Raw genomic sequence first — 22,881 nt, 5'->3', positions numbered from 1 at the left:
TTTCCGAAAATTTCTGCATCTACATTTTATAGCATTGTTTTTTGTGGTACTACGACTCAATGATCACAACCCCTATTTTGATCGGAAGTCATTGCTGACTATTTTTAGATTGGAGTATGTAGCCTACAGCATTTTCACACTCAGTTTTAAGTTTAATAATAGCCTACGACTTAACGTCGGGCTGCAAAAACCCCTGACACGGAGAGAGCTTGCTGCTTCAAAGCTTATCTTTTACCTCACCAAGTGGCTGAGAATATGTAAATAAATTTTGAAACGATATGCGTTTTGAATTCACATAGGATTTAATACTCTATGAACAGAAATTGCAGTTAATGTTACATTGTGCAGGAGAATGAAAAGACGCTTTCGTTTGTTACGTTCCAATTCCTTCGTTCATTAAGGACACGGTACCCTGCTCCGTGTTTTGTGTTATAGTAGCCTGTCTGGGAGGGGTTGTAATGTGGTGGGCGGGCCGAAGCGGTGTGCTTTTCGCCCTGTTGTGTTTTTGGTTACTCGCATCGCCATCTTGTTGCAATCCCTCTACGTGTGTAGAAGGCTCCTCGCGAAAGGGGATCCGGGCACTTTTTTCCTACCTTTCTGGACACCGGAAAAAGGGGATCCTCCGATAACTAGTAAAGCAGACGTCCCCTCCTGCATATCATCATTATTAACTTGCGACCGACGTCTATTCGGGAAACAGGATGAGCATCGACACGCTTTTGGAAGCAGCCAGGTTTTTGGAATGGCAGACCCAACAACAGATAACACGTGGTAAGGTGGGGGCACGGGGGCGAGGGGGTGTGAAGGGGTGCTGTAAGAGAGTGCCGAAATCCAGTCTCATGTAAAAAACAGTTTTTCCAACACTGCTGGTGTGTTGTAAAATGCACACCTGAATACCTGGTACCTTATACCGGTAAACGCATAAATATAGGCTGATTGTGCAGATGGAGTTTAACATGATTGCCTATCCGTTTTAAACAATGGCTAGTCAGTCAGTTTTTGATCAGCCGATTATCATTGTGCGCGTCTTTTGGGGGCGTTCGAATGGGAATCGCTGTCTCTCCTTTGCAGCAATGGTCATCTTTGCATCGCAGCAATTGTGTGTAAAGAGTAAACTGCTGTCGCCGTGTATGGGTTAAATGGTGCTGTAACTATAATTAGCTTGCTACTATGCGGGTTCGGTACTGCTGCGGTGCGTATGAGACAGTGGGTGGTTACATACTTGCTTTGACAGAAGAATCACATATTTGTCTGCCTCGTGCTGTGCCCTGTAGTGCTCGTTTCTGGTTACAATCGCGTTTGATGTGACGACGTGCAACTATGACAAGTGATTAAGCATTCTACGGCCGTTCGCCGCATAAAGTCGTAACTTAAGAATCTGTATTTACATTGTTCCCCCTGGCTGTCCCGCTTAAAAAAATATTTCAATATGAATAAAATCTGTTGTCTTGGTAAAACGTAGTTCTTTGGTCGCGGCTTTACGGGCTTTAAATTCAATTTTGTATAAAGGGCGGTGGCAAAACACGAGTGGTGTGCCTTTTTTTACATAATGACCTTACATAGCCGGGTGGTTAGCTATCATATGACGCACGGTTTCAGCCTACTTCCCGTTCTTGGTAGTAACCGCTCAGCTACGATTGCCATGCTTTCAGAAAACCCACGTCTGTTATCTTGGTGAATTATTTCGGACAGTAGAATGAAACATGGTTTCACAACGTGGATTTTAACGTTTTTTTTCCATGTTTTTTTTTTTACCCTCTTTTCTCGAATCCGTAATGTCGAGGGCGCGCGCTAATCACCTCAACTGGGAACGGCTTTTTGTTTGTCTGCTGGTGACGTGTCAGCTTGTCCACGCCTCCCCGCTAATACCGCGTGTCTAAAGCCCGCCCCCTGCAACCACGTGCGGGCCAGGCACTCCTGCCAGACTCGCGGCGTCCCCCCTCCCTCTCCAAACCGCTCACTGACTGGCGCGGGTCAGTGTTGGAAGGAAAGTAGGGCACTATTCCCCCCCCGCTCTCGCGCTGTGTAAGCAGGAGTTACATAATGTACATTTGCGTGCATCTTAAAACTGGAGCTTTGCTGAACGACGTTGGCATTTCTCTCCAAATCGTTGCTGAATAGAGAATATTCGAACGTAATTGAAGATATTAACTCTTTATGGTATGATAAATATGCAGTGGCCAAAGCAAATCCCTTTGCAAAGACACAATGTAAAAATATGTGATTTAAATAGGACGGGGAGACGCTTCTTTGCAAGGTAGTAAGACGCAGCAAGGCAAACGACGGAATTCCAAGTAACTGGGGTTCGTGCGCTACAGAGAGACGTGAAGTCTGCGGTGTCTTTGGTCGTGACACTGCCCAAACAAAGATTTGTATTGCTAAACATTAAATGTAGTGGATGAGGCGCAGAGCGGCAGACGTGCTCCAGAGAATCTTACATTGTCACCGTTCCAGTAAATCATGGTCACAAGGATCTAAATGCTGATCAGCTAAGAGCTGAAGTGTCTGGGCGGTGTAGTGAACTTTGCCCACTGTTTTGCTGAAGAATTCTGCTAATGCACACATATCTTCAGCCAGGGAAACAAAAGTAATCACAAATAGTTTATTAAACTTAGAAAAGTATTGCTTCTTTGCCCTCTATTCACAAAATGAATAAATGATGCAACTATGTGTGACTGTTTTTATCTCAGAGTTTCTAATGTTTTAAATTTTGAAGGGCTTATAAACCCAACTCAAACCACAGGACTGAAGAGTATTTATTGTTTAAATATATATTTATGCATAACCAATGCATTAGGGGTCTCCAGCCGCTTGCAATCAGTTTGTATTTTCCAGAGCTTTCAATCACTGGCCTCAAAAGAGTTATTTTTGTGCTTTTTACTATTTGCCCAGCTAATCAGATGCCAGGCATCAAAAACATCAACCAATCGGCAGAGATCTGGGCCCATGTGGTGCGTGAGAGTGAATGTGTCTGTGTGTGGGAGGGACAGTGTGAGTGTGTTTTTGGGTAAGTGTAATTCAGTGGTGTTGGGTGTGTTGCTCTCCCCTGTCCCTGCCCCCTGTCCAGGCTGGTATTGGAGTGTAGGTCGGCCAGCTGGCAGGCGGGCACACGGTGATCTCAGCCTGGCCGGGTCTCAGCACCGCGCGGTAGGCGCTGTCGCCGCCAGTGAAGTAACGGTGAAGGTTGTGCTGACTTACGGATGGACTTTGGCTTCAGCCAGCAGCAGCTCCTTGCCCCGTTTCGCTGTCGTGGGGACAGACTGTTTCAGGGTTCAAATCCTGGCTTTTCTCACAAGGGTTTTGTGGCCTTTCAGTGAGTGTTAGCCCTGTCTCTCTCTCTCTCTCCCAATCCCCCCCCAGCCAAAGACTTTAATAACTGGTGCCTACGGTGCCTCTCAGCCTGGCATTCACCATTACAGAGGTGGAATAGAGGTAATGGCCTTGCAGTAGACTGCGGTTGGTACGCTTAAAGGCACAGGCACTGGTATAAGCTCCACTCCTGTGAGTCTTAGGGCTCCCCAGATACATCCTGACTTTGTTCTGGGTCTAGATAATATTTAAATTGAATACATAATGCCAGTAAATACATAACATGTTGCTTCTGTGGCCCCTCTCTCTGTGCTGTTTAGCCGTGCAGCCATCGCAGCAGGGGTTTGGAGGTGATGTCACGGTTTGAGAAGGGGAGAGGCAGAAGGCTGGTAGGAGACAGTCACAGTGACTGTGGTATCGGTCTGTGATGCACGTAGTTAATGATTGACCAAGGATTGCGTAGTCATTTTGGCAGGTTGCTCTGAGTGATGTGTTTGTGTTATGGTCAGATGAGATGAATGGTGCGTGGCTCGGCTGGTAGAGTCTGTCCAGGAGGATGAAAAAAAAGAAGAGTTAACCAAGTGATTTGTGCGAGGACACACTGGCAGAGGTGTTGCTGTCTCAGTGTCCTTTATCAGCCTGAGGGGCAGGGGTGTGTGTCTGAATGTTCCAACAGGTGACATGTGAGGCGACAGTGAGGTTTGGTCCGGAAAGGACGCTGTACCTCCATATGTACACACACATGCACATATACCCACACTTGCGCACATAACTGTGTGATGTCTAGTTCACGAATGTGTGTGTGCACATACATACATTCACTTCTGTTGCATTGGTAGATGACATCAGAGCAGAGGGGAGTGCTGATTGGATGTAGGTCCGCCTGCAGGCGTTTGGATTGGTGGGAATGCTGTCGCTGTGTGTCATTGCTGTCTTCAGTTGAGTGTGGACAGGGATGCGATTCCTGCGCTATGGGGTGCTGTGTGTCAGGGTGCAGTGTGCATAATGCTCCTCACCATGTGCAGTACTGCTCTGTGTGGATGTGTGAGTGTGAGTGTGTGTGTGTGTGTGTGTGTGTTTTCCCCATGCTGGAGTCGTGCTGTTGTGGCATGCGCAGGGAGTTATGCCATAGCCGGCTGCTGTAATCTCCACACTCCATCTTCACCGAGGCAGTTCCCCGGTGTCTGCTGGTTCTGACGTTGTTGCTTCCATGGCAACAGGACACCCCCCCCCTCCTCCACTCAGGAAGCTCTCACTGCTCGGCTGGTGCTGTGATGGTGTGTGTGTGTGTGTGTGTGTGTGTGTGGAGGGGGGGAATGCTGTGATGTGATTGGCCGATGGGAGCTCCCCCTCCCTTCCCTCCCTGAGAACACCTCTCTTTGTCCTGACTGGGTTCCAGCTCGTCGCAGTGCACGTCTTCCTTCCTGAGTAGCGCGACAGACAGCTCGTCCCCCTCCGCCGTGCATCCCCCTGTGATCCCCGCGAGTGTCGCTCAACATAGCACGGCTCTGATGCAGCGCCGGAGAGCGGGCGCGCGGGGGAAGCCCGCGTGGCCCCAGAAAGCGGCGGGACAATGGCGGGCAGCCACCACATTTGGCGCCTCCGAGGCGGCCGCCTCCCCGAGCATGGTATGCGCAGCTCTGGCCTCGGTATGCGCAGCTCTCGCTGTTGGACAGCAGTCAGGAGCAGCCACTGCGCATACCTGCTGGTGTGTGTGTGTGAAGAATGTGTCTGATGCCATTAGTTAGCGTGTATGCGCTCTAAAGATCAGTGCAGCGTCTACTGCAGAGTGATGCCAGGTCTGCACAGCACGTGGTGCAAATAGACCCCCTTTGTCTTCACGAGGAAGGGCGTGTTTGTATGCATATGTGTGTGCGTGCGTGTGTGCGTGCGTGCCTGTGTGTGTGTGCAGCGCGGGTTGTCACAGTGCCAGCCATGCAGTACTAATGACACAGCTGTGAGAATTGATTAGTGTTGCTCCAGATTCACCCCCCCCCCCCCCTTCTGAAAAAGGTCCAATCACAGTGCCTGGCTCCTCAGAGAGTCTCAGGTTCTCTGTAAGCAGACTGCTGGCTCCGTCTCTGTGCTGGACTCCGGGATCCCCTCTCCGTGGTGGGTGAGAGGCGCTCTACCGTGTGTCCCTAGGCACAGTTCCACAATACCCAGGGCAAGATGTGGGCAGTTTCACCCCCGCAAATCTGTCACGGGGGTTTGCTCCCAGGGCGGAGTCCTTGTTCTGCGCACAGAAGGGCTGTCTGTGAGTGGGTTTTTGGTTCTGTAGGCACGATTCTCTGGAAGAACGGGTGTGACCGGAGCTGCTGTTAGTTGTGAGTGCAGGTCTGAGAGGTCCAGGTGAAAGACAGGTGCCCTTTCTGAGACACCCCCCCCCCCCCCCCCCCCCCGCCCCAAAGCCAGAGTATTAGTCCAGCACCTTCGTGTTTCCTGTAACTCCTTTTCACCACGGTAACGGTGCCTTGTGCTAACAGGAGTGACTGCGCTCAATTTGCTCTGGTGATGAATCGTGCTTGTTTAATTACAGCCCTCGCTTGAGCCGTGCTGCACCAAACCCTGTGTTTTGACCTTTCGTTTTCAGTATGAAACCCTTGCCGAGCTAACTGGTTTCATTTTCTTTCAGTTTCATTTATGCGTGTTTTGAAGGCTGCTGGTTAGATTTGACTCACTGCGGACAGACTCATACAGAAGTCATCTTATTTTATATCGGAATCCCATTTTAAACACAGGGATTATCCACAGTTCTCTTTGTCCTTTACTTGGAGTGACAAATTGTCAATCAGATTTATTTTTTATTTTTTACACAAAGGTACGAAGAGGTGTGCATAGAATAAAAAAAAGTGTATAACCTTCTAAAATTTGTTAGCAGAAAGGCTGCATAGGCATTTGCATTTAGATGGACTCTATACATATACTGTGTGTATGTGAGAGGGAGTGTGTGTGTTTGTGTGATTTCAATGTCAGCACGCCTCACCGTGGAGAATCACAGCAGGGGTCAAAGGCCAGGGAAGCAGTCCTTTGTGAGAGTCACGAGTGTCGTTCCTAACACATGACTGTCATCCTGAGATTGTCCTGGTTCCACTGCTGACTTACCGCAGCGCTCTCCCGCCCCCTCTCTCACAAGTGACCTTTCTGGAGGAAGGGCCTGTGAATGAACGATAGGAACACCTCTAAACGCAGCGAACAGCTCTTGCTGTTTCGTCAGCTTCCTGTATGTCCCCATGCTACAATCAGGAAGCAGAACTGCTTATACACTGCCAGTATTGACAGAGGAACAGAAACGGGTCTGAGAGCAGAGTCTAGTTAGGGGATGCTTCAGCTGGTGGGGTGGAAGAGATAATGGGTAACTTTGTTAACTTCCTGTAACTCCCTGACTCCTTCTCCTTACAGAGGAGAGCGAACTGAGGGAGAAGGTACTCCACGACCGGGAGGTGGAGCAGAGGCGCACAGAAGCGGCCCCATTGGTGCAGCCTGTGCGGGTGAACCATGTGACCTGGGGGGAGGAGTCACGCCTGGAGCACCAGCTCACCCCGGTCCCGCCACCGCCCCTCCCCCCTCCCGTGCCCATCGCCGTCATACCCATCCCCGTGGTGCCGGCCAGCCCCGCCGCCCTGCCCCCGCCCACAGCGCTGTCTCCGCCCACTGCGGCCCGCCTCAGCCCTGCCGGTAAGGACAGCCACTCACCGCCGCAGCACCAGCGCCCCCTGCTGGCGCAGGTGAAGGTGGAGCCCAGCTCCCCGCCCCACGCCGGCAGCCCCAACCTGAAGCCGCCCCAGCCCCTGCAGCCGTACCCCGGCTCCATCGTCTCCGCCCCCCAGCACGCCCTGCCACCCCAGCCCGGCCTCCTGCAGGGACCTCCCGCCCCGGCTGCCCGCCCCGGAGCCCTGGAGGACACCCGCCACCTGGACAGCAAGAGGAGGCCTGGCGGGTGAGTGGCACTGCAGCCTCCGCTCCAGCAGGGCGTGACACTGGTGGATCTGGGTATAATTCCGTCACATGACGCTCGGTGTTGTACAGTTACTCTATTTACTGATGAAGCCTAGAACAAATAAGCTTTGAGCTTGGCTAGATGTAAAATTCTGTGGATTTGTACCTTTAGAATAAAAGCCCTGTCTCTTCATTTAGCTGTTTTTTTCTGTTGTTCTTTTCAAATGGACCTGCCCTTCAGTTTACTACAAACAGAGCTCTCTTTCACATTTTCAACTATATGGGTTTACCTCAGGAACATGGGAAACAAATGGTAGATACACCTTGTTTCAATAAGTAGACGCAGACCCACCTGTTAAACTGTCATCCCTAACATTTTTAAGAGCAGGAGCAGCTATGATAAACAATGCTGAATTATATTAAATTCACGAGACTGTTAAAAACTTTGGCTTGAAAGGGCTGGTATCTCTCACACTTATTGTCACCTGGAGATCTGCCATTACATAGCTAGCTTAGTGCAGTAAAAAGCACAGCAAGTTGATAAATAGGTGTCGACTGTAAAATTCTTAATTGAATCTTTTGAAAGCCACTTGCTGGCTCATTAATCGATTTTAATTTTTACCTGACAGCTTGCCAGTAAGTTGAATATTGCACTAAAGAATGGAAGAGTCTAAATTAATGTAATTCCAATATACACAAAACTGTGTACGTTGAGTTTTTATTGGCTTTCTTTTGTATTATAAAAGCATGAACACCTCAGTGGACTCAGAATGAGGAGTTTGAACTGTTTCTGTTCAAGTGGTGCATCTGTGGTGCATCAGTGAGGGCAGGTTTTACTCTGTGCTGTGTTTGTTGAGTGCAGTAAGTCCTAACTGGAGTAAGAGCTCCATTCAGTTAAATCAGCCAAACTCCATTAAGCTGAGCCTGGCTGTCACTGAATATGTGTATAACTATGCTGACTGAGTGGGAATGTGCTCTAAAACGTGTCCATATCATAAACAGTCTACAGTTAAAAGCAGGAAGCCATTTTAGTTGCCCAGGATCAGCATATTCACCCAGATCTTAGGGGGGGAAAGTCTGAAACTGGCCCAGGATCAGCGTCTAGAAGGTGTTTTCTGCATTTACTGTGAGAGGCTGGGTCGGAGGGCAGCCAGCTCAGCTGAAAGAGGGCAGGGGTGTGGGTCATGTGGAGCAGGTTTTGGGTGGTTCCCCGGTGCTTGGGGTGTGGTTCTGTGGGTCTCCTCCTCATGCCTGTGGTTATCTCTGCTTGCAGGGCGGGAACTCGAGAAGTCCACAACAAGCTAGAGAAGAACAGGTGGGTCAACCTCTGAGCCCTTTGCTAGCACAGGGAAGGGGATGTCAGATGGGTGCTGTGATTGGGGTAGGGCGAGATGGAACTTGGTGTTTGTAGTAAGGAGTGGGGAGAGGAGTGTAGGGGAGGTTAGCAGATGGTTAGACGGACCATATCTGAACCAGATGAGGGTCACCAGGTCAACAAGTCTTTCAGGTTCAAATATGAGTTACTGCACATTCATCTACAATGATCATGTCCTCTGGAGTGTTAGGGAGTGAGGCTGAATGAGCTCCAGTGCTGAGGAGCATGATGGGACATCCCAGTGGAGAGTCCACTGTAGTTACAGGGACCCATCCTAGCACAGCGAGGGCAGTGTACGCTCTTACCCTCCCCTCTCCCCCCTCTCAGACGGGCACACCTGAAGGAGTGCTTTGAGACGCTGAAGAGAAACATCCCCAACGTGGACGAGAAGAAGACCTCTAACCTGAGTGTTCTGCGGAGCGCCCTGCGGTACATCCAGGTGAGGATCGTGCTCAGGAGTGTAGAGCTGTGTGCTGAGGAGTGTTTTGGGCTGATATGGGCTAAATTATGAGGGTGTTGCAGTTGCCACACTGTATCTGTGGCCCTGTTCACACCTGGCATTAACACGCGTCTTGGGTGATCCGATCACAAGTGGACAGCTCTAAGTACAGGTGTGAATGCACCCACGACGCATTGAGGACGCATTGAGATCTGATCGCTCAGACCACATTCAGAGGTGGTCTGGGCCGCATATGGCCACATTCTTTTAGCAGCGTGTACGTGAAAGTGTCCGGGGCCACATTTGGTCTTTGCAAACAGAAATGATGTATGTGTTTATTTGCATATAGAGCGGGGAAGTGAGATCTGATTACAAGTGGTCAGTCGAGACGCATGTGAAGACGCATTCTAATGCCAGGTGTGAACTGACTTGGAGCTGTCCACTTGTGATCGGATCACCCAAGACGCATGTTAATGCCAGGTGTGAACAGGGCCTACGAATTGTGTTTTATTGCTCAGCGGAAAGTGATGAACTAAGTGCCTGAAATTTTAAGTTGCTTAGGGCCTCTCTGCACATGATCAGTGCCACTGCAAGCATTTGGTATTTAAATGGGAAATGGGGAATGGGTCAGTGCTAGACCCAAAGAGTTCTGCTGGCTCTGCAGCAACAGGTGAGCAGTAGCTGAGCAGTAGCTGAGCTCACACACACAACCGAGGCAGGTCAGAGTAAACAAGGCCTCTGTCACAAAAATCAGTCTGCATTCAGTCCCCGCTTTGATAGTCTCAGTCAGAAGCGCCTCACAGACTTCCAGATACACGTCCCATCTGCTTGTGGTCAGTAATAAGCTCTAGTTAAGAAAGAGGTAGCTCAGCTCTGGGGCTGCGTGTTGTGGTGAGTGGGGGGCGGGGCTCTGAGCGGTCCTGGTTTGTGCGTGGAGCGGGGGGGAGGCGGGGGATTATCCTGGGAGAGGTGAAGTCTCTGTGGAAAATGGGGCAGTGTGCGGTAGGCTTAGACAACACTGTGCCACTGTGCCACGCCCCACTGCCAGACTGACCCAGCACCCACCCCCCCCCAGCCAGAGATCACAGGGCTGTCCCTCTCTCTATCTCTTGCAATCTCTCCTCTGTATATCTCTTGATCTCCTTTCTCTCTATCTCTGTCAATCTTCCCCCTCTGTCTCTCTCAATCTCCCTTTCTCTCTCACTCTTTTTCATTCTCAAGCTTTCTCTTTCTCTCTGTCATTACCTCTCTGCTTCCCTCTCTCTCTTTCTTTGTCCTTGGTTTTCCTTCCCCCTGTGTTTTTGTTCTTTCCATATGTAATATCTCCATAAAGCAGCTGTGTGTGAGACTGCTTTCAGTGCTTTCAGACATGTGCTCATGGAATCTGCCCTGGAATGCTCTACTGATACAATAGGGATTTTACATCTTTCTCACTCTCTTTCTCACTCTCTGTCTCTCTTTATCCCTCTCTCTCTCTCTCTAACTGACAAAAGGACCATAGATGACAATGCAGTATCAAAAGAATACAATAACTACTGCTGGTAACTTAAAATAGAAATTATTTCATGAATGGAACAAGACTGCAAAATATAATTGAACCCAATATGATATAGAGTAAGAAGGCAGTTTTATAACTAGAGACTTAAAGCAGCGTTTGAGATGTGAGTCAGGTGTGTTTGTGTTGCTGGTGGTACACACATCTTTTGGGAGATTGTGTGACTTGTGGGTACAGTTGTGTCGTGTGTGTGTGTGTGTGCGTGCATGTGTGTGTGTGCCTGTATGTGGATGAGTAGAGTTATGTGTGCGTGTGTGTGTTGTGTTGTGAAGTGCAGCGCTGCCATGACCTCCTGTAGATTGCAGTCTGAGCACAGCCTGTGCCCTCATGGCAAGTCCCTGTGGACAGACCATGCCCTCTGAACCTACACTTTCTCAGTACGCCTTTGCTTAAGCTTAGGGCTGGGCGATATAGCCTTTGTGATATATTGAATAGCTATTTTTAGCGCAATAACAGCTATCATATGTGGCGTTAGGTTTCTTCCCGTATTTTTTCCCTTTAGTCATACCTGATGCGGGAGCACACCTCCAGTTTTCCGAGGCCATGTGAAATGCTTCCGGGGGAAAAAACGCCACTCGTATCTATTCAGTGTTGATATCACAGCAACAGCACTATGCTGCTTCCATGCGGTAGACAGAAACACATGGCTAAAAAAGATAAAGAGTGAAAACATATGCTATGTGTTTTTCAAAGGTAATAGGTAAGTTAACCAACATAGAGATACAAGTGATATTTTTCTGCCCCGGAAGCATTTCACTGAACTTTGGAGGTGTGTTCCCACATCAGGTATGACTAAAGGGAAAAAAAATACGAGAAGAAGCCTAATGCCACATACCAGGGATAACTGTCATTGCTCTAAAAATAGCTATTCGATATATCGCAACGGCTATATCGCCCAGCCCTACTTGAGGTCTTTCCCTGTAGACTGATAATGTGTCTCAGTCTGTCTCCTATAGACTGATAATGTGTACCGTCTTTTTAGGACCCAGCAGAGCTTGATAGCTCCCTTTCTCCCTTTGTCTTGATCCTTCTCTGTCTCTTGTCTTGCTTTATAGGCTTTATTACACCAGGATTGCATAGCTGAAGCACTCGAGGGCAGTGCGTACTATGTTAGATATAGGTACTGTATTACAGATATTGTAGTAATATTACAGGTACATATCCATGATCCCTCTCTCTGCCTTTTGTCTCTCCCTTGCCGTGACACAGGCTGGAGTTGGGGCTGCTCCTAATTGGTGTTGTTGTACAGTGAGGATACAGGACTTGGGAGGGGTGGGGGGTGTTTGGGAAGTAAAGCACAGTGTGTTCCTCCACATGGCAGATGAAAGCACGTGCCTCCTCGCTGCGTGCTCCCTCTCCCTCTCCCTCCTTCCCTCACTCTGTCTCCCACTCCCTCTCTCTCCCTCTCCCTCCTTCCCTCACTCTGTCTCCCACTCCCTCTCTCTCCCTCTCCCTCCTTCCCTCACTCTGTCTCCCACTCCCTCTCTCTCCCTCTCCCTCCTTCCCTCACTCTCCCCCTCTCCCTCTCCCTTCCTCTCTCTCTGCTTCTCTCTCTCTCTCTCTCTCCCTCTCTCTCTCCCTCTCCCTTCCTCTCACTCTCTGTTGCCCTCTCTCCCTCCCTCCCTCTCTCTCTCTGTCCATGCAGCAGGGTAAGCAGTGTTCAGGTCGCGGTGAGAGAGCAGGACCCAAACGGAAGGGATTAGGGAAGATTTGCTTTTCATTTTGTTTCTCTGGCTGATGGGCCACTCTGTTCGGGAGGCTGCAGAGGGTTATGTGGTTACTCGGCCCGCTCTATCAGCGGGGTCAGTGGGACGTGCAGACTGTGCTTTCAGCTTCTCCATGGCGACCAACAACCCCTCCTGCTTCCTGCATTCTCCGAGGCTTTAAAGTGTCAACTACTGTTTTTGAAAGAATTATGGCGTTCATTCATGCTTTGTCGCGCATATTTATGTAAATGTGAATGGATACGGCTAACTAGCTACATTAGAGAGAAGTATTGTTATTATATATTGTTTATTTTTCATAATTATTAGAGCTATTATTAGAGTTGAAACGGGGAGGGTAAACTTGTTTTTTTATTCTCATGTACTCGACACATTATTAAATTAGCATGTCGCATTTCCACAGTCGTGTTCAGATATTTCCAGGTTAGCCCGGGCTACGTTTGGAAATATACTTGCTCATAATGCGTTGAGATTTTCCTGTGCGAGCGGGGCGCAGCGGATCAGATTTGGCAATGCTGCTGCTGTAAGGAGAGCCGACCCCCCCCTCCCCCTCTCTGTCTGCCTCTCTCGGGTCTCAATCCACGTGAGCACGGAGCACATGGCTAGCGTGAGCCATGTGACGTCACCGCCCCCCTCTCCCCCCTCCCCTCCCCCCCCGCACGGCCCAGGCCCCGCCCCCGTCTGAGCATGTGAGCGCGGGCTCCCTGCTGGAGCGCTGCAGAGAGAGAAAGACGGGGCGAGAGACAGCCCTTTCGCTGGCTTTCAGGAAATACCAGTTAATACGCAACTAGCGTTTCTGTATTAACCAAAAAAAAAAAGATGACCGGTATCAAAACGGGTCTGTCTTTAACCAGCACACGTATGCCCATTTTATGTTCATTTCATCACTTTATCAGTATGAGTCAGAGGTAATTTTTTTTAACCAGGAATTTTGATATGAACACCTGGAAGATTGTGTTTGTTTCTTTGATCCAGCTTGATCCCAGTTAATCAGATTATTCGTGTCCTCTGAGGCCACGAGCATTTTGTTCGACGCCTTCAGTTCTGTGGTCAGCGCTCTCTCTGACGGACCCCAGAACAGTGAGCAGGAAAATTACCAGCATGTTCCTCCCTCTCCGCGTCTGCATCAGGAAATGCTCCCGAAATGAGGGGAGTGACAGGAGGCCTGTGAGCACCTCACGCTGAGTAGGTGTGACCTGGGCTTTCTTCCAGAGATATCCTCCATTGAACCCCCAGGTGCACAGCAGTGCAGCCCTCAGCTGGTAATTGAAAGTAGGCTGAAATCATTTGTGGAAAAATGATGTGGTGAGGGGGCCGTTCTTTTTTCATTCCCTGGTCTTGCTTTGTCAGAAAGTGGTGCGGGTTTAGGGCAGGTGAAGACTGTCATTATTTTAGCCTGTGGGGGCACAGCAGACCTTTCAGTAAGATATGGTCCCTTTCTTCGTAAAGTTGTTATTGTTGATGTTTTATGTTTCTGTAACGTATGCTGTTAGTCCTTGGGACTTGTGTTTGTTCCTGAGTTCCTGAAAAACCCTGTTTTCATAGCAATGAACTGAATGTGGAGCTTTAAACAGTCAGAGCAGGAAGTCCAGCATGGGGTTCAGCTGGATTCAACCAGTCGCTGCCTATCTGAGCTCTCTCTTTTTCTCCTTCCTTGTTCCCTGTACCTACATGATCCCCAGGGCTGTTCAGGCCTCCCTGAAGGTACTCGCCTGGCAAGGTACCCACTGAGGTCACAGGCCGGGAGGGCGTGGCTACATCACAGAGTGTGACTTTGCAGGAAGTTTACTTCATTACTTCATTGTTTTGTTATTATCATTACATTACATGCATTTAGCAGACGTTCTCTTATCCAGAGCGACTTACATCACAACAGAACATAAGTATCCATTCAGTATAAATGAGCAACAGTGGCAGACTTTATCGTTGTTATTGTTATTATTTGCTTTTCTTATTCTCTTCATATCCAGAACAATTTAGACATTTAGTTATTAGTTAGTTATAACTATTATTATAGGTATGTTACGTTTCTGGCGCTGGGGTATTTTTCGAAAGGGCCGCAGGGTGAAAGGGCAGTGGAGCGTTGACGTTTGACCTGTAGTCACACTCTGTTAATGTTTTGCCGCAGCTCTTCAGGGCCTGAGCGCCACTTTGGGAAGGGAGGCTCCTGCATTAAATGGTTTAGTGTGAGGAATTAGCCTTCAGCAGCAGGAGCTGGAGCTGACTAACACTGGTGAGGGAAGGCTTGGGAAAGCTGGCTTGATCTGGTCTAATATGTTTACAAAAAACAGACGGGAAAATGAAGTGGTGTTTTTTTTTGGGGGGGGGGGGGTGTTTAGATCTGTTTAAGTACTTTTTTGAAGTTCTCTTATGAGCTCCAACAGAGCTACAACGTTTCTTTCTATATTTCTTTTCTTTTTAAGTTTTGTGAAAGAGACTGGCAGCCAGTAAAGTCAGATTGCTGGGGTAAGCTGTACTTTTCCACCCACCTCTGGTTCTTCTCAATAACCAGCGCACTCTTGAACAGTACAGCAGGTCTCTCCAGCCCGACTCTCTTCTCTCTGTCTCTGAGATGGGGACCCTGGCTCTTGAGTTGAGCTCTGTGTTATTGTGGCTGTGTGACCAGGGTCGCAGTTTGGCTTTGTCTGCCACTATGGCCGGTAGATTGGGGCAAGTCCTGTGACCGTGCATGTCCACTTACTGTCTGTAGAAGGTGCTCACAGAACCACGATGGACTGGAAGAAATGACCCTGACAAAGTGAACAAGCCTCGTAATAAACTGCACTCTCCCTGTTTTTGTCTTCTCTGTCCAGACTGAGGTGACAAGATTGCATCCAAGAGAGGGAGAAAGGAGAATGTGTCTGTTTCTGTGTTTGGCAGTGAGCAGAGTGTGTTTGGGGTAGTGTGGCAGCGAGGAGAGCATGGGTGTGTTACTGTGGCAGTGAGCAGAGTGCAGCTGTGTCAGTGTGGCAGTGAGCAGTGTGTGTCTGGGGTAGTGTGGCAGTGAGCAGTGTGTGTCTGGGGTAGTATGGCAGCGAGGAGAGCATGGGTGTGTTACTGTGGCAGTGAGCAGAGTGTGTATGCGTTAGAGCATTAAGTGGCGCAGTAACACAGTGACTGAGCTGGGAGTCGGTGCGTCAGTGAGCCCCTCCCGGCTGCCCCAGTCGGGCCATGTGCTCCGGGCTCACATTGCGCGTGACGCACCTGCACCCTGTTTACCTCCACCACAGCACTCCCGCCCAATCAGAAAGCAGAGGGGTGGGGATTGAGGCCTACCCAGAGAGAAGGAAACAGGTGGGGGAGGGCTGGTTTGGGAGTGTGTGACACACAGAGAGACAGAGAGAGAACTCGGTCGTGGTTTAGATGTGCTTTCTCCACCTGGGGGAGGTTGGTAAGTGGCGGGTTGTTGGAGGTGACGTGTGGGACCAGGCTCACAGAAACCTTGCCTTTGCGCTCCTTGGCTTTCTCTGCACAGTGTCCAGAGCGCACCGCTTCTCCTTGCGGGGGCTGTTACTGAAGACTGCATCCCAAAAATGCTGCCTCTTGTCTCTTTTGGCGGAGGATGTGTGGATGTATTCTCATGCAGAAGAGTTTTTTAAGAATCTGAAGTAAACTGCCACATCACGTCACATGAAATGCATTTTTATATTTTGTTGAGATAACAAAGAGTTTCTGTAGAAATATGAAAAATATGTATACAACACGTATGAGCAGCCAGTGTACATTAAAAAATCACAATACTAATAGATATTTTGACAGCAATTGCACACATCTTTTGGATTTACAATCCGAATATTTAATAAAGAGGTGCTGTAAATTTTTAAAGCTACATTAAAAACTGTAAATTGTTGTTTTTTTTTTTTTTGTATGTACAAAATGCCATTCTATGGATGCCATTTCCTAGTGGAATAGTCAGAATAGCCATACATTCCATGTTGGGGGTGAAGAGAGAAGAGATTCCTGCATAATGCCGTATGAAATAGCCAAAGTTCAGTTGCACAGGGACATTCCATTTCTCTCAGCATTTAGGTGCCTTTTATTCTCCTTGCATCTCTTCCTTGTCTCCTCAATGGCCATCACCGAGAAAATGAGGAAGAGACGCTATGAAGAGACCCGAGGTCACCTCTCTAAAGTGTTGGGATGCAGCCGAAGTGTGACTTTATTGGTTGCCCTCTATGAGCTGGCGGGGGAGGGCGTGTTTGTGGGTGCGAGCCCTGGACCATGCTGTCGGGTGGCATGTACTTCCTCTCCGGCATGGCGGCGAATCGGGAAACCACAAAACCAGTATGGGCTCGACGTGGCTGGTGACAGCACAGCCTGGCTGCTCTCTCCTCTGCAGTGCTGTGCAGTGTCTCGGTGTGTGCTCAGAATCACCCATCTGGCTCCAAAGTTCACTCAATTTACGCAGGTATTCCTGACCCCAGGGCCCCTCCAGTGCTGTCGCAGGTCACCTGTCCTCTTCGTTGCATAGCAGCAGTGCCCGGCAGCAGGGCGCTTGTGAAATGCAAGCCTTTCTGAGTGCGTGCCTGCTGCTGCTTTCTGCGCAGAGATGCACGCAGATTCTGGTAGGTTCCAGTTCAGGGCACAGCAATGACAGGACATGTGATAAGCATTCAGAGCTAGTCGCATGAAAATAACTTCATCTGAGATGCGGTAAAAATCTTGAGGAAATGAAGGGTTTTGTTTTTAGCAATTGGCTGCATTAATGGTGAAATGAATGAGGTTTCCCCGAACTTGTTAGGATGCACACCACCTGTTGTCTGCCTGCAGACCGTGCCTTAGCGTTTCTGTGTGAGGGCAGGCAGGGAGAAAATGAGGGGCTGTCAGGCATTTGGGGGAGGGTCAGTATGAAGACGGATGCAATAGTTATTGTCAGATCAGTGTGACACCCCACCCCCCTCCATTCTCACTGTGACGCAGAGTCCTCTGCTCTGCTCAGCTGGGGAGCGGACCGGATGGCCACCACCACGGTTTGCGAGCTGAACCCGCCCCCGTTCCTCATTCCACGGTGTCCTGATGAGCACGCTCCCGCTGAGCCTGGCTCGGGGCAGGATGAGATCCGTTTGGGGAGGAACGATGAGAAAGACCGTGTGGGGAGGTGCAGTAAATGAGACTGCCTCCATCCTCCTTCACCCCCCCATACAGAAGTGTGGTTATGACTTAGATACCGTGAACACACCTGGACCCCCCCCCCATGCACCTGGGGGGAAAGTGGGGACCTACACTCTGGTTACCAGCACTAGAGACCACGGTGAGACACGAGGGAGGTAGAGCGAGGTGATCATTTCTTTGTTTGTTTGGGGGGAGGGGGGCGGTGGATATGGAATAAGGACCTGTAGCCCAGCATAATGAAAGCGGAGCTGCCTTTGTATTCCCACACACCCTCTCCCACCGGTGCAACCTGCTCCTCATGAATCTGGTTGCCTAGGAAACCACGACGGGTTCCAGCTGTTGCCTTGACGATAGCTGGGGGGTGGGTGGTACCTCGGCGACTCATTTGCTGAGACAAAGATCCCACTGACCCAGTCACGCGTCTGGGTGTGCCCGGTGTCGATCAGACCCAGGACCTCGTATGGGGTCACGAGCTTACCGCCCCCCCCCCCCCCCAGCCCTGCTGTGGCCCTATTAGGCCTATCACTCAGGCACATTCATACTTCATATGTGTATCTTATTTTAAGTCTTTATGCAGTTATGCACTGATCACTTAGATGTGTGACCTGTTGTCATATTTATTGAGCCTTTTTTAGTGAGATGTTGTACACCGTTGTGCTGGGTTCTGCAGAAGGGCTTCTAGACGTGGGAGAGAGGGGTGTTTGTGAAGATTAAAAGAAAGGGGTCCAATATAGCACCCCTTTTCCATTGGAGGAGCAGGATATGCCCCACCCCCCACAAGTCTTAACCCTTTAACAAGAGGAGTCTGTTTGGGAGCGTCTGTGAAAGGCCCTCCCTCTCTAAATCTGGAGTTCACGTGAGGACAGTCTTTGTGTAAGGGCATCTGTAAATGCTGTTCTGTCAGTATGGAAGGAAGGCTGCTATTTCAACTCATGGCGTGAGGGTTACAGTCCAGGAGAGTGCTAGAGCGTGTGTGTGTGTGCGCATGCAAGTGCGCCTGGGTGTGTGTCTGTGTGTGTGTGTGTGAGTATCGCTGCTGGTCTTCAGCAGCTGTCCATGGGGCTTAAGTGCAGACAGGGGTCTAATCGTCTAATCCTGGATCAGCTGATACAACAGACAGGTCCAGCCTCGAGAGAGAGATGTATGAGTGTGTATGTGTATGCGTGTGTGTGGCGTGTGTTCGCCCGTGTGCGTGCGTCCTCACTGAAGTGCACGTGCTGTTGGAAACTGCCTCTCACGAGAGCCACAATGGCTGCCGCCCCCGCACCTGAATGACAGGGTGCAGCTGTCCGCGCCTGCCTCCAGCCCGTGCCCTGTTTCCTCCCCAGCTTTGTTCACTCTGCTGTCGTATTTTCAGAGGCCTGTTCAAACCATGTGAAAAAGTGTGTTTTCACACTTTCTGTAAGGCACAGCCGTAACCCACCAACCCCCTCCAAGTCCAGCTTTTGTCTCTCTCTCTCCCTCCATGTACAGACAGGGTAATCTTTATCCCTCCTCTCCAAACCTCTAAACCACTTAGTCGGCCTGTCCCGTTTCCTGTTGCCTGTTTGGCGTGCTCGTGTCAGCTGACAGAAGAGGAAAAATTAGGTCAGCGAACCATTTGCCGGTAGGGCCAGTGCCTCCTCCCCTTGCCCCAACCCCCCTCCCCCCCTCTCTGACGCACTCGCTCACCCTGTAGCGGCCGTGTCGTTGTTTGTCTTGTTGCCAGTGAGGAGGTGGGCGTTGCCGGCGTGTACTGGAAGCGGTGCATCGCGTGCGGTCCTGCGTAGCTCCCCGCCCCGCACTGACCCCTCGGCCCCTGGCGGCTCCCTTAAAACCCCCACTCTTGCTTCAGCTCAAGAAAGGGCAGCTGGAGCCTCCTCCGAGAAGAAGAATCAGAAGTTTGCCATGCAGGCTTAGCCATGTTTGTCTTCCAGGTAGAAGTCAGGAAATACCTGTTGCTGTACTCCAGGGAAGGTGGTCACTTGAGCACACCGAGTCTGTATTGTCTCAGTGGTCCTGATAAGACTGACTGGGAAATCATGACTTTTAGATCTCTCTCTCTCTCTCTCTCTCTCTCTCTCTCTCTCTCTCTCTCACACTCACACACACACACACGCACAGTGGAAATGCAGAAGATTCCTGCAGGGGTGGAGGGTGGGGTCAGGCAGGTAAAACTACTTGTAGGAATGCTTCTTTAGCAGAGGTGGTCCAACAGGTCTTTGGCAGGAGCAAAGCTGTGTTGTGTTTACCTCCCTCAAGCACACACACACACACACACACACACACACACACAAACTGACATGTACACACATAGACAAACAAGCCCCCCACCCTTGTGGTGTACTGCCTGGCTCCTGCAACAGCCAGGGCTTCCCAGAAATGGGTGGGGCCATACTAGGGAACACGTGTGAGCGAGGGAAAGCGAAAGAGGGAGGGAAGGAGGGAGAGAGTGAGCACACACAGAGGTGTGGTCTTTGTAGGGGCCCATGTAAGGGAGTAGGAAACTACTCTATCCACACAGGTTTGTTTTCTCTCTCTCTCTCTCTCTCTCTCTCTCTCTCTCTCTCTCTCTCTCTCTCTCTCTCTCTCTCTCTCTCTCTCTCTCTCTCTCTCACTGTCTGTCCCTGTCTCTCTCTCTCTCACATACACACACACGCAGTCCCCACAAGCTTGTTCAGGATGGGGTCAGTAATGCGTGGCTGCTGTCCAAGCCTCAGCTGCTCTAGTGACGGAGCCCCCCAGAGGTGCGGCCGCTTCGGGCTTTGACACAGGGGCTGCTGGAAAAACGCCTGCCCTCGGCGAAGCCCCTCACGGCCGCCCTAGAGAAACGGGGGTGTCTGTGCCAGGGAGCTGGGGGCCCGGTCGTTGCGGGCGGACTCACCTCCTGCCCTCTTGCCCTGACAGACGCTGAAGCGGAAGGAGAAGGAGTACGAGCACGAGATGGAGCGGCTGGCACGGGAGAAGATCGCCACGCAGCAGCGCCTCGCCGAGCTCAAGAACGAGCTGAGCCAGTGGATGGACGTCATGGAGATCGACCGCGTCCTGAGGCAGACCGTGCAGCCGGAGGACGACCAGGCCTCCACCTCCACCGCCTCCGGTAGGAGCCACACTGTGGGGGTTGCAGGGCGGAGCTGGAGCTCCCGCTCTGTGTGTAGCTGATGTGTGATTACAATCACGTCATTATGACCAGATCAGCACACACAACCCTGATCCTGAGCCGAGAGCCAGTGATGTCATTATGGTCTTATAGACTGTTTCTCCTGTGGTCAAACAATTACTGTATGTAACACAGCTAGTGATGGGACCCTTCTTCCTAGCAGCAGTGGTAGAAGAAGCATCCCTTATGTTTAAGCCTTCATGTTAGCATTACATTATTACAGTAAATCATTCTCATTTAGCAGACACTCTTATCCAGAGCACCTTACAGAGGTTACAGTTTTACATATCCATTCACACAGCTGGATATTTACTGAGGCAATTTTGGGTTCAGTACCTTCCCCAAGGGTACAACGGCAGTGCCCCACACAGGGAGAGTAAAGCGAAGGTGGGAAACTCTAAGGATGGAGCTGTCATGGCCTGTGCTTTCTTCATTCCACAAGGAGGGCTTTTATCTTACAAAGACTTGGAGAGTGGAAAAATGTTACTGAAACCCAAACCCTAACTAACCTGCTGCATGGGTTTCTTCTCATCCTTCTCCTCATCCTGATCGGTGTGAAAGCTCAGGCTCCAACCTGCAGCCAGACCCCCTCCAGGCTGAACAGCTGGGTCTAACTGCTGTGTGTGTTGACGCTGTTTCTACTTGTGTTTGCCTATGTGTGGGGCCCTGTGCTAACCTGAGTTTTCTCTGTGCTTGTCCAGAGGGTGAAGATAACTTTGACCAGGACGTGGAGGAGGACATGTTGCCCACGGCGCCCAGCTCCCTCCCCAAAGTGCCTCAAGCCCTGCAGCCTGAGATTCGGCAGGCCCCGGCCGCCCCCGCAATCATGCCCTCGCACGTCCCCCTCCAGCACAAGCCTCTGTCGGCCTCTGTCCCGGCGCCGGCCCCGGCCCCGGCCCCCGTTGCCGCAGCGACGGCCCTTCCCGCCGTGATCCCGGCGCACTCGCACGTGGTGACGGCCCCCAGCATCCAGCCCACGGTGATCGCCCACGCCTCGGCGGCACATGCCTCAGCCTCGCACGCCTCCGTCATCCAGGCGGTCAACCACGTCATCCAGGCGGGCCCCAAGCACATTGCCCACATCGCCCCCTCCTCCTCCAACGGGCCGCAGCCCATTGGCCACATCACCGTGCACCCTGTCGCCCACCTGCCCGCCCTCTACCCGCAGCCCGTGGCCGTCACCCAGCCCGCCGTGGTCAGCCACATCGCTCACACGCTCTCGCACGCCCAGGTGCACGGCCCCGCCCCCAGCCAACAGGCCGCCACCATGGTGGGCAAGCCCGCCACCGTCGGGGCCCAGGTGGTCGCTCACCACCCCCAGCTGGTGGGCCAGACCGTCCTTAACCCCGTCACCATGGTCACCATGCCCTCCTTCCCTGTTAGCACCCTGAAGCTGGCCTGAGGGGGGCGGAGACTGAGGGGTGGGGGGGGGGGGGGGTGCAATGCCCAGTGACATCACCACCAGGCAGAGGGACACACACACACACACACAAACACACACCTGCTGAATGAAAAAGTCCAAAACTTCAAGATACAGAATAATGATAAAGATCACAAACCACATTATAAAAAGAAGCATTATAACTGTAAAGATTAACTCAGTACATTCCGAAAATAAAATGATTTTATTTTATTTTTTATTATACGATAGATATACAAAAATATATATATATGAATATATAAAAGTAAAAAAAAAAAGTGGATATCCACACTTGGATATGGTCATGCTTTGAGTGTTCAGTCCTGGGTGGGGGTTGGGACTGGCTTGTTTGGGTTGTACAGAGTGTGGGGGGGGGGATTCTATAGAGAGGACTAATGTGCTTGCTGCTCCGCCATGCAATTCCAGAGGAAAGAAAATAATGGGGGGGTTAGCAGAACAAATCAGCCTGAACTACCTTGGCATATTTGCGGAACGTTTGCGAAGCGTTTGTGAAATGTTTGCGATGTGCTCTTTGCATGCCTGTCCATGAGGGCGGCAGTTGTCTGTGCTCTGTTGGACTGTGAGACTTCCTCCAGTGTCCGCCGTGTCTTCAGGAACAACGTCATGGATTCAGGCCTTTCTCTGGCTACTCTGACTCTGACGAATTATGTTTTCAAAACTCTGTGTCTTGGCCTCAGCAATGCCACGTTGCCACAGCATTGTGGTAAAATTTTAGAAAATGTGCTGGTACTTCCCGGGTACTGTATCAAAGCACTTCCCTCCTAGATCCGACACATGATTGGAGGCTTCATAGCAGGTGGCAAGATTGTATCATTTGATTGGTCCCTACTTTCAGGTGGTCAAATGCA

The 22,881-nt window shown here is 50.5% G+C and overlaps 1 protein-coding gene across 1 annotated transcript; it reads left to right on the top strand.

The window, feature by feature from the left end:
- Positions 1 to 530: 530 nt before the first annotated feature.
- On the top strand, positions 531 to 21,994 carry LOC118775072 (max-binding protein MNT-like). Its single transcript, XM_036524781.1, has 6 exons — positions 531 to 771; positions 6,712 to 7,249; positions 8,522 to 8,563; positions 8,951 to 9,062; positions 20,340 to 20,532; positions 21,294 to 21,994. The coding sequence occupies exons 1-6, from the start codon at positions 702 to 704 to the stop codon at positions 21,992 to 21,994; spliced, it is 1,656 nt and encodes a 551-aa protein (XP_036380674.1). The 5' UTR covers positions 531 to 701.
- Positions 21,995 to 22,881: the final 887 nt, after the last annotated feature.

Source organism: Megalops cyprinoides, chromosome 3 (assembly GCF_013368585.1).
Source record: "Megalops cyprinoides isolate fMegCyp1 chromosome 3, fMegCyp1.pri, whole genome shotgun sequence".
Lineage (NCBI taxonomy): Eukaryota > Metazoa > Chordata > Actinopteri > Elopiformes > Megalopidae > Megalops > Megalops cyprinoides.
Note: the sequence above shows the minus strand (reverse complement) of the source record. Positions and strands in the feature narration are given on the sequence as shown.